Source organism: Acartia tonsa, chromosome 13, assembly GCF_053477335.1.
Source record: "Acartia tonsa isolate MP-2025a chromosome 13, ASM5347733v1, whole genome shotgun sequence".
Classification (NCBI taxonomy): Eukaryota; Metazoa; Arthropoda; class Copepoda; order Calanoida; family Acartiidae; genus Acartia; species Acartia tonsa.
The window spans coordinates 42854528-42866636 of record NC_137272.1 but is presented as its reverse complement, the minus strand read 5'-3'; the positions used below and the strand labels follow the sequence as shown (position 1 = coordinate 42866636).

Sequence of the window (12109 nt, the reverse complement as noted above, 5' to 3'; positions counted from 1 at the left end):
TGTAGCGGTAGGACTGCTTTTAAGCTGCTTATATTTTTCAAAACTGATTTTCTCGGCTCCTGTAAATGATGGAAGGCTGAAACTTAATTTCAACATTTTCATCAATATGGAGCATAATTAAGTATCAAGCATCCGTAGCAGCTTTTAGGCAGCTTTTATTCTTCACAACTGATTTTCTCGACTTCTGTAAAAGATAGAAGGCTAACACTCCTTGTCAACATTCCAATCAATATAAAGCATAATTAGATAAATGACATTCATAGCGACCTGACTGCTTTTAAGCAGCTATTTAGCCGCTTTTTCTTTTTACAACAGATTTCCTCTGCTCCTACAAAAGTTACAAAACTGAAACTACTTGCCAATATTCCCTACATTATGCAAAACAATTAGATATAAAAAAATCCATGGTAGTCTGACTAATTTTAAGCCGCTTTTTAGCTGCTTTTCTTTTTACAACTTTCAAAGACATGAACCTTTTTTTTGTGATTATTAGTGTTTGCATATTATCTCTCTTTATTTTCTTTGTGCTGATAACAGATAATCTGTTGTGTCTTTTTCATAATAGATTTTGCGCTTAGCTACTAATGGAATTTGTCATTCTTGTTATTTAAATAAATGCAGGAAGCTTTCTTTAATACCATGCGATAAATAACTATTCTATCTTTCAAAACTAAAATTTCGCTTATTAGCCTATTTTTTTGTCTTCTATATCTAGTCTTCCCATTGTGTGTGTGCGTGTGTGTGTGATAGTTTTGGCTTGCATGGTATTTCCCCTTCTTGCTAGCTTAAATGTGTATTTTTGCATAGGCGGTTTGTCTAGTTCAGTAAGGTAGTTGGAAACTTAAAGTACTCGACAATAAACATCTCCAAGTTATCAATTTTCTTTTGAAAGTGATCTTTGAATTTAGGTGATTTTCTTTTAATGTTAAGATTATTAAAAAATCTATTCAGTATCAACATATGTCTAAATTTAAAGTTATCATACAACGCTGATATTTTAATCCTTACTATAGGCTACGCCTCTAGAAGCTTCTAGGGGCACTTTAGGTGGTGGTGGATTGGATTTGATCCCCTCCTAATTAGTGTCAAAGAAAGTAAGATCCCCCTATTTTTTTTTTGGGGGGGGGGGAGGTTTACACCCCTCCAAATAGTTATAAACCTTCCCGGGACCTATGAGAAGCTACCCGTTTAAGGAGAACCCGATCGGTTCAGCGGTTAGCGAGATCTTACGGTACAAACATAAAAACTCACATACAAACACCCCGTTATTTTTATTATATTGATTTTCTACATGGTTTATTATTATTGCCAACTCTGCAAACATAATTTTGGGGCCCTCAGCAAAAATAATATACTTACATATGTCGCGCAATACAGGAATTTCGCCATGTTTTTCTTCTAGTGAAGCTACTCTATGAATTATAAAAGCAGTCCGGAATGCAATGGGTAAATTATGAATTAATTATGAATTAAATAATGAATTATGAGATTTTATTTTAAAGACTGATATTTTAAAAGCGAAGCTATTCTATAATTAGGGTGGGTCTGTCCGTCCGTTTTCGTAAATTTAGTCATGTTAGAATTGTCCAATCGATTTCAAACTTTGCATGGTTATTCCTGTAGTAGTTAGGTACGATTTAGAAAGCGTAGCAACTCTATAAGCATTACCAGAATGTCCATACGTCCATTTTAAACATGACGTCTTTTAACTTTTTTTTGTTAACGACAAGTTTTATATGATATAATTATCCGAATGATCTGATTTTTGGAGTACTGATTCCTAGGACAACAAAGTACGGTGTTGTAAGCGAAGCATCTCTATAAAAAAGGCTTAAAAATGTAGGTATGTCACTAAACATTATCCTGTATTGATTCAGTTTTTCAACAAATTAACTTACACCTTTTAAAAGACTTTTATCAGACACTCTACAAGTGTTAATGTTGGTTTGTCCTACCGTTTCAGAGCTTCGCTTTTTTGGATGTTGTCATACTTGTTTTGTTTGAAGATTTCTTAAGCTAAAGAGTAGTTATTAATAGAGTTACTAAACAAACATACAAGAGATCTCATTGGTTGAAATCGTGTACACAAATGTGTATATAGTAAATATATAGTATATTTTATATCCGCTGAAAGCTGTTTATAATACGATGTGAGAAATAACGATATGCTTCGTTTTTTATAGATATTGTCATCCTTGTTTGTATCAAATCAAATTGAATATGCCTAGGAAGGAGATGGCGACCTGGAAACTAATTTTAATCAGCTGTGTTCTGGCTGTTTATGTTGCTCAGGTAAAGATTTATTATTGAAGCTCTAAGGTACACAGACAAACCTCCTAAAGGGACATCTCTAGAGTATCACGTAGAAATTTTAAGAAAAAAAATCTTCCAAAATATTAAGACAAAATCAACTCTTTCCTTTAGTAAGGTTGTTACTTTAGGAGGTTGTCGATGTATCAAGCTCTAATACCAATTAAAGTCATGATAAACCGCTTGGCTTTCTTCTTTTTAGGAAAGCTTTCATGTGGTAAAGTACTACTTATTTTCAAAAAGGTCGTAAAAATTTACTTCAATTTTAGCGGCGGTATTCCTCAAAGTGCTTATTAAGCACAGAACCCTTCCCCTTATCTTGAATGAATTTAAAACGGAGGGGTGGGGTTAGTTTTTGTTTTTTGTTTATTACTTTAGGTCAGGTTAGGTTATTCTGCAAGTACTGGGAGCCCATGCAGGGATAATTTACCGTACATATTGGCCCCGCAGGGGTTATACATTGTAAGGTAACCAGCTGCCTTTTTTCTTAATTTTTTTTAGAAATACGTTGAGGGGAGGTGGGGGTAATTAATTATGGGGGTAAGGTATCCATACCTTGTGTAATCCTTGTTTTTAAAAGCTTTTCTATAATTAGGGTCGGTCCGTACGTCCGTCCAAGTTAGATAGCTTTCATTCGTTAATTTAGAATTGTCCTATAGATTTCAAACTTTGCATGATGTAGTAGTTAGGTACGATTTAGAAAGCGTAGCAACTCTATAATCATTACCAGAATGTCCGTACGTCCATTTTAAACATGTTGATTTTTCTACTTTTTAAACAACAAATTTTTATGTGATCTAATCATCCGTTTGATCTGATTTTTGGTATATTGATTCCCGAGACAACAAAGAACAATATTATAAGCAAAGCGACTCTATAATCAAGTCCTAAAAATGTAAGTATGTCCATAAACATTATCCTGTATCAAGCAGTTTTTCAACAAATTTACTTACAATTTTGCTTCGACTCTTCGACTCTTCTACTTTTATATTCTGATTATTCAGTTCAGACACTCTTCAAGTGTTAATGTTGTTTGTCCTTCCATTTCAGGGCTTCGCTTTTATGGATGTTGTCATCCTTTTTCCTACTAGATATAATTGAGATGCACAAGTGTAAATCTCTAAGAGGTGTCAAACTATACCTAAAACTAGGATCAGTAATATTTGACATAAAATCATTTCACAAAAAATTCACTTCACATAAAGTATCATTTGACATAAACTCATTTAACATAAAGGTACACTTCACATAAAAACGTTTCACATAAACTTATTTGGCATAAAGATACACTTCACATAAAGGTACATTTGACATTTGAAATGTATCTTTATGTGAAACTTTTTTATGTCAAATGTACCTTTATGGTAGATGTACGTTTATGGTAAATGCACCTTTATATCATATGTACCTTTATGTCAAATTTAACTTTATGTGAAACGTTTTTATGTGAAGTGTACCTTTATGGCAAATGTACTTTTATATCAAGTGTTTTTATGTCAAATGTAACTTTGTATGAGTGATTTTATGTCAAATGTTTTATGTGAAATGAATTTATGTCAAATGATATTATGTCAAATATTACTGATCCCCAAATCTAAGACCTAAGATATTGTTTTTTCTCTCTAGAATTCTGCTACGAAAACGTTATATGAACAAGCAAATGAACCACTGATAAAAGAGGCGTATCTTAAAGCAAAGTAAGTTATAAACTTGTAACTTAATATTAAAGGGTGTGTAAAAAAGCAGACCTTTTTAGAATTGAAATTGCGCGGCTTGTGTTAATAGTAAAATTAACAGTATGCGTAACTCTTTTTTATTATTAACACAAGCCGCGCAATATCAATTTAAAAAAGGTCCGCATTTTTTTGCACACCATTTATAGGTGTAACTGTGTGTCCATCAAGACCCTGCAAACTGCTTAGCAATAAGTTAACACTTTACACATAACTTAATATTGAACTTGATTAGGCGTTAAGTCATTTGATTGAACAACTTAGGATATGGCTAATGAACTCGACTATGATGTTAGGGTTGTACGGGGAAAAAGTCGCTCAAAAATCATCTATATGACGTCATAAAAATGAGGGAGATAAGAGGAGAAGGGGGAAAGAAATATTTTTGACACAATTTTGTCACAATTTGATTAGGTAATATATTGAACAACTTAGGAAGATAGTAAAAGTGACTGACTCAGATTATGACGTCAAAAAAATAACCAATGAGAGACCACTATAAAATTTACTATTGACCAATTACAGTGTATACTGGCCTCTCATTGGTTAATTTTTTTGACGTCATAATCTGAGTCAGCCACTTTTACTAGCTTCACAAATTAGGAATATGGCTAATGAACTCGACTATGATGTTAGGGTTTAGTTGCTTTTAAGTGCCCTCGATCAAAATACACTCTATACGTTTAACAACATTTTTAGTTGCGAAGCTACTCTTTAATTTTAAATGTCCGTCTGTATGTCTGTCTGTTAACATTTTGGGGAAACGGGATTTTCGCAGCTCCTACAAAAAATAGAAGACTGAAACTTTTTGTCAACATTCCCATCAAAATGGAGCATAATTAAGTATAAAACATTTTTAGCGGTCGGACTGCTTTTGGGCAGCATTCTGCCGCTTTTATTTTTCACAACTGATTTTCTCGGCTTCTGTAAAATATAGAAGGCTGAAAATGCTTTTCACTATTCCCATCAATATGGAACCATATCAAGCTAAACTGCTGCTTTTAAGCAGCTGTTTAGCCGCTTTAGCTTTACAACACATTATTTTCGGCTCCAACAAAAGATACACGGCTGAAACTTCTTGCCAACATTCCCCCTTCATTATGCACCATAATAAGGTATAAAAAATCTATGGTAGTCTGAATGCTTTTAAGCAGCTCTTTTAGCTGCTTTTCTTTTTACACCTTTTAAATAAAACAACCTTTTTAAGGTTTCGCGATTTTAAGTTTTTGCATATTCTCTCTCTTTCTTTTCTTTGTTACGATAACAGATAATCTGGTCTTTTACTCACTTTGGTTGTTTGTCTATGTTCAAAATATTTGCTTCGCTACTTATGGTTGTTGTCATCCTTGTTGTTTGAATGAGACAGTACGGCGGTCAGTCAGTAGGGGAAGAATTTACTTTAAGAGAAAGTAGTATAGTCCCTTTTGTGGTAACGCCTCTTAAGGGGCATTTCGTCGTATTTTCACATTGGCTTTTGTTAGGTTATTTTGGGTTAGGTTAGGTTATATTAGGTTAAGTGATTGCCACGCAGGGTTAAAGCTACCGGCAGTGGCTAGAAATAGGAGAAAATCTACTATAAAAATACGAAGAAACGCCCCTTAAGAGGCGTTGCCATGAAAGGGACTATACCCCAAGAATCTTTTATAAATATAACATTTTGTCTTTTTAGAAATATGTCTAAAGAAGAGGCAGGCTATTACACAGCTTTGTTGGATCAATATCTTCCATTAGACAACAACAAAACAGAAACGTAAGTATAATTTACTTTTAATTACATTGTTAGTGTCAGATGCACGACATTAATAGTTAGAGTATGGAGAATGCCTTAGCTCAAAACAGGCGTAACTCATTATCATGCACAGTTAGCATTTCTAGACAAAGGTCGTGCAATCAAAGAGTTGGTTGTCTATTGGTTGTTACCTTACTTATAATCATAGGCAATTGATCTTGTTACACTGCAATTCCCACACAGAATGTGTGGAGACTGAGTAAAGCAAGCGTAAAGTGGCACCCAAAAATTACGTCATACGATAAAATAACCAATGAGAGGCCAGTATAAATTTTACCATTGGTCAGTTACAATGTATACTTTCCTCTCATTGGTCAACTTTATTGTATGACGTCATTTTTTTGGTGCCACTTTACGGTGTCTCAATATGTTGAAGGTGGTGTACCCAAAGTGTTACTGAGCCCTAAAAGGAGAGTGTCGCTCAAAACAATTATGACGTCATAAAAATGAGGAATGAGGAGAGGAGGAGTGTAAAAGAAAACCTCCTATAAAAGAGATGGATAATCATCATTTTTATGACGTCACATGCTGATTTTTTGAGTGGCCTACTCCTTTCACTTTATCATGTTCTAATTTAGTTCTGGGAAGATTGAAAGCAATGATGATGGTATGATGGATGAAAATACTGACTATACAAGCTATGGAAATGAATATACCCATGAAAGCTATAGTAACAATTACAGGGACAAGTCTCTTATTTGTACTTGCGGCCTCTGGGGGCACTTGTGTTAGAGGTGGGGAGGGGGGGTTGGCTACCTGCAAGAAAATTCACTGTAAAGAAGAACCATGGAGATAACTTTTTTGGGGTTTATTTATTTTGTAAGGATTATTCAAATTTTATTTAGGTTATAATATTAAGACATATTTAAAATCTAAATGAAGTTTTCTAGAAAAGTTAATAATAGCATAATTTCAATATTATGTGAGTCATTAACAAGGATGACAACATTTATAAAAGCAAAGCTATGCAACGGTAACAACTTAACACTTGTAGATTGTCAAAACTGAATAAGCAGAATATAAATGTTTAAATTTAAACAAAACTGTAAGAAAAATTGTTTAAAACTGCTTAAATAGGAATCATCATTACAAAAATCACATTGAAAGGATATTATATCACATAAAAAATCTTGTTAAAAAGATTTAAAAATCAACATGTTTTCAATAGACTTACAGACATCTTAGTAACAATTGTAGAGATGATGCGCTTTCTAAATGGTTCATACTACAGGAATCACCATGCCAAGTTTTAAATCGATAGGACAATTTTAAATGGCTTCCCTTTTAAGAATAAGAAACTTTGAACAGATATACCTACACCCCCCACTATTCTCACTTTGGATATGGAGTTATTGTTATTATACCAGGTACAATCTATCCTACCAGTAAGCTTTTTTTCGTTTGTAGCAAAGGATCTCGCTAACTGCTAACCGATAAGGTTACCCTTTACAGTGTGTAGCTTCTTATAGGTCTAGGAAAGGTTTAACTATTATTGAATAGAATATTTCCACTATCACAATAAAAAATTAAACCCAACCCCCTCAAAAAAAGGCTTTTTGGGGGTCGTAGCCGCTCATAAGACAATAAAATGCATAGCTGCTCTACAATTAAAGGAAGTAATTCTAATTAATTAAGATACAAACCATTTTCTCATTTATTACTTAATTTTCTCCGTAAATTTAATATTAGGTGACTGAAAAAATTGTATATGTCTCAGAGCCCTTTGCAAAAAAAGATTCGAAATAGATGAATCTTTTTTTTTTAAATGATAGGATATAAGGCTGTTTTTGTGTATCTCGCTAACCGCTGAGCCAATATGGTTCGCCTTTACTTTGTAGTTTTTCTTAGGTCCTGAAAATGTTTAGCCGTAGTGTGGCCGCCAGTGCCAAAACAAAGCGTGGAACCATGAATAATAAGAATGACAACATCCACAAAAGCGAAGCAATGAAGGACAAAATAACATTAATATTAAACATTAACAAACATTTAATGAACGTACGGACTATCTGGTAACAATTATGGGGTTGCTACACTTTCTAAGTCGTACTGAACTATTATAGGAATCATCATTCAATGTTTGATATCGATAGGACAATTCTAACCTGTTTAGATTAACGAAAAGAGCTAACCGTTACGGACAGACCGACCCTAATTATAGAAAAGTTTCGCTTTTAAAAATCTTTTAGCTGCAATTAGATTTATTTGTTTTGCTGTTAACCCATTAAGCGATCCACATTGGGTAGTTAATTAGACTAGCCCCCATAGTTTTATAATATCGTTGGCTCAACAACTTTTATTAAATTTTTATTGGTTGGTTTATTAGGTTGAGTGTCCAAACGTTACAACAACTAATAATTATTACAAAAAGGATAAATTCGTGTCTCATAATTATAGATGTACTTCAATTTATCAGCTATTGTCTTATCCCTTAAAATTCCTGGATTAACCAAACTTTTTTATTTTTTAGTTGGAGGATTCACCTATTGTTGTCGCCGTAAGAGACAGAAAAAGGAGGTTAAACAGGCAGGCATTAGTGGATAAGAATAGTTATTTATCCCATTGTATTACAACTTTCCGCGGATATTAAAATGAAAAACTAGTTTTGGTAGCCTCGAGTGGCCAAAGGCACAGGCAAATATTTTGATATTCGTGGAAAATTGTCTGCAATATAATGCTACACATGATTTTTCAGTATGGCTGAGAACCGGTTCTAATCCATTGGATATTAATCAGTTTCGGAGCCATACGAGAAAAAAAATACTTATTTTAAAACTTGAATTATTTTTATAAAATACTACTTGTTGCTATGTGTTTTGTCTCTAGGGGATGGGCGGGAGAGGTTCTAAAAATAGTCTAAAACCACCCCAAGACAATAATAAAGCTTCACTGAAAATTACAACCAATTCAAACCAGTGTTTAATAAGATATTTAGCTTCAGACAAAAAACACATTAGAACATTACAAAAGGAAAACTTCCTTGCCCTCCCCTTCCCCACCACCAATCAACTGGAAATTTTCCTGGAAAGTTTGAGAAGCTTAAAATTAATGTTTTAAGGCTTTAAAAATGTTATTGTATATTTATAAGTATGGTTATCGTCCCAGGGATGTAAAGGAATAACACAATGGCAGATAAATTGATGTATATTCCCAATGATGATATACAAAATTGCACCTTCTGTAGAATGCTATTAGTTGAAATGGTTGGAATTAAGTTGAGCGTTCAAACGTTTCAACAACAAATTGTTATTTAAAGAAGGGGTAATTTTGTGTATCATCATTGGAATGTACATTAATTTATCGGCCATTGTCTTATCCCTTTATATCCCCTGCTAATTTCCCCTACTTCTCTGTTATTGTCCACATACTTATTAGGGTTGGGCCGGATATCCGGCCTGATAACCGGATATTAAAGTTGCAAAAAAATTCATCTAACTTCAAAAATAAGCAATTACAGCCATTTAAAATATAAAAAGTAAGATTTTTTTAGTATAATATTAAAGATGACATTTGGATAGTTTCAATATCCGGTATCCGGCCGGATATTAAAAATTGCCGGATATCCGGCCCACTCCTAATACTTATCCCTTAACCGTGGTGCTACAGGCGCTGGTACCTGCAGAGCAACCACCAGCACAACAAGATCCAGAAAGTCAGGACCCTCCTTCCTACGAAGCTGCGTAAGTTTATTAAAATTGTATATTAGGTTTCCTTGCACCAATAAAAGCACTATGTTATCCAATGGAGAAAATCAAGTATTTCATTCAATGAATTTTCTCTTTTTTAAGCGAAGGTTTATAATTAAGGTCTGTCCGTCCGTCAGTTAATTTTGTTAATTTAAGAATGTTAGAATTGTCCCATCGATTTCAAACTTTACATGGTGATTCCTGTAGTAGTTAGATATTATTTAAAAAGTGTAGCAACTCTATAAACGTTACCAGAATGTCCGTACCTCCATTTTAAACATGTTGATTTTTAACTTTTTTAACAGCAAATTCTATTTGATATAATTCTCTGATTGATTCACTTTTATGGATGTTGTCATCCTTGTTATATCTTAATTTAGAACTCAACTGGAAACTAAGCTAGAAGAAACAGATGTGAGACTACCAAAGTCAGCCCCAGCCCAAAATCAACCAACCAACCCTTCGGGGCTGGTTTAAGACATGTTTGCTGATCATACAAGAACCCCTGAAGGGTGATGCCTTAACCTAAGCCCTTTTAAGGTTTTCCTTAAAATAAGGTTTTTTTGGTAAGGTATCATAATGCAATTTTTTTGGATCAATTTTTCTTCATAAATCTACAAATTTGATCATTATCTGTAAAGAACGTGTCCTAATATTTGTGATTTTGTTTTAACCCATTCGTGACGAGCTCCCAAAGTTCAAAGTTTTGATTCACAGGGCTTCAACAAGATAGATTTTTGCAATAATTACCCAACAGAATTCAATAGGTAAGGTGTCAAATTAAAGATCTTACTATTTTTGTTCATAATGGCAATTTTCTTCTTTTTTTGTTGCGTTTTAGTACCTTAAAACCAACTTAAATTACTTTAAAAATAAGAGGTCTACAATAAAAAAAACTGATTGCATAAATAAATTCTATGGATCATTTTACATCTACTACTTACTACATCTACAAAAAAATCACAAAAGTAGGACACTTTCTTTGAAAACTCTTTAGTACTGAAACTAATCAAAATATGTTTTGCTTCTATTAATATTCACTTCATTTACTTATATATTTATTTCCGCTTTATTAGACAAAAATACTTTTATATAATCAAAAATGACCAAGCATATTGTTTGATTTACTTCTACAAGAGACAAAATTAATTGAAAATAATTGCTAGAATTAAAATATTTCTTCATGTCTTAGAAAAGTGTATTTTTTAAAAATAGGTTGAAAAACATACTAACTTTTAAATATACATATAATCTCATTGTTAATTTAGCTTTGAGAAATTTGTTTTGTAAATAAATATTTTCAAAATTACTATTATTAGTAGTAAAGCTACTCTATAATTCGAAATGTCCGTCCGTCCGTCAGAGACTGAAAGGGGGAACGTGATTTTTTCGGCTCCTATAAAAGATAGAAGGCTGTATTTTTCAGGGATTAAATATTTGTTAACATTTACCATATTTTCACCAAGTTTCATTTTGATATGTCAATTAATTGGGGTGCTAGATCGATTCCTACATTTAAGTTCTCATGATTTTCTCATCTCCTATTCAAGATAAACGGCTGGAATTTCCAGGGATTAAATACTTTCATATTCTGCATACCTTTATCATACTTTTATCGAGATTTGATTATTGGTTAGGGTGCTAGTTAGATTACTTTAATTCGTATAAGAAATTCGTATCTACAGTATCCTGTTAATGAGTCATCACAAAACAACATTGTCAACCTCCATAAAAACGAAGCTCTGAAACGGTAGGACAATTGAACATTACACTTGTAGAGTGTCATAACTAAATAATCAAATATAATGTGAAGAAGTCCAAACTAAATTTTATTTAAATTGTTTAAAAATTGTCCTAGGAATCATTGTTTCAAAAATCAGATCAATCGGATAATAATAACACATAAAAATTTGATTTAAAAAAAGTTTAAAATCAATATGTTTAATGACGCACGGACGTTCTGGTAACGATTATAGAGTTGCTTCTAAATCGTACTTAACTACTACAGAAGTTTAAAATCGATAGGACAATTCTAACCTGCCTAAAAAAGCTCTTTGTTCCAGACGGACGTGCGGACCGACCATAATTATAGAAAAGCTTCGCTTTTAAAAAGGAATAGTTTGCAGGGAGAAGTCGTTCAAATAGCTAATCTTTACCTTTGACAAATTTTTGTTATAGATGTAAATCTATTTTCAGTAAGGCTTCGAAACCAATTAATATCCACTGGATAAGAACCGGTTTTGATCATACTGAAAAATCATCTCGTCGTATTACACACAATTTTCCACGAATTTTAAAATATGAATCATAAAACTAATACCAGTTTAATTACTGGTTTTTATCTTATAATTTTTCATTTACATATTTGTGAAAAATTGTGTTTAATACGATGCTATGATTTTATTGTTTCCACATGCAAATATTCTAAGAACATTGTTTTTACTAGCGGCTGCGCCCCTAGCATCTAGGGGCAGAAAAATAGCCTAAAACCATACCTAGACATTTTAGCTACAGACAAAAAATGCTTAATACTTTGTATAATAAGATTGTCAAATGATTTGATCAAAGTAGTTATAACTGACATAATATCGACA

At 32.8% G+C, this 12109-nt stretch overlaps 1 protein-coding gene across 2 annotated transcripts; it reads left to right on the top strand.

Moving 5' to 3' along the window:
• Positions 1–805: 805 nt before the first annotated feature.
• LOC145303892 (uncharacterized) lies at positions 806–10826 on the top strand. Of its 2 annotated transcripts, none has more exons than XM_080145552.1 (9): positions 806–908; positions 2184–2292; positions 3937–4007; positions 5713–5793; positions 6411–6515; positions 7141–7199; positions 8300–8355; positions 9436–9509; positions 9896–10826. In XM_080145552.1, exons 2-9 carry the CDS (start codon positions 2221–2223, stop codon positions 9990–9992), a joined length of 615 nt encoding a protein of 204 aa, XP_080001678.1. In that variant the 5' UTR covers positions 806–908; positions 2184–2220; the 3' UTR covers positions 9993–10826. The 2 variants fall into 2 exon arrangements, with proteins under 2 accessions (XP_080001678.1, XP_080001679.1); XM_080145553.1 differs by having other exon boundaries at positions 811–908; positions 2229–2292.
• The last annotated feature ends 1283 nt before the right edge of the window (positions 10827–12109 follow it).

Excerpts from the sequence above, each read along its gene's own strand:
- LOC145303892 (XM_080145552.1), top strand. The coding sequence starts at position 2,221 with ATGCCTAGGAAGGAGATGGCGACCTGGAAACTAATTTTAATCAGCTGT. Across the intron at positions 5,794-6,410 it reads GACAACAACAAAACAGAAAC|TTCTGGGAAGATTGAAAGCA; the intron begins GTAAGTATAATT and ends GTTCTAATTTAG. Across the intron at positions 9,510-9,895 it reads CCTCCTTCCTACGAAGCTGC|AACTCAACTGGAAACTAAGC; the intron begins GTAAGTTTATTA and ends ATCTTAATTTAG.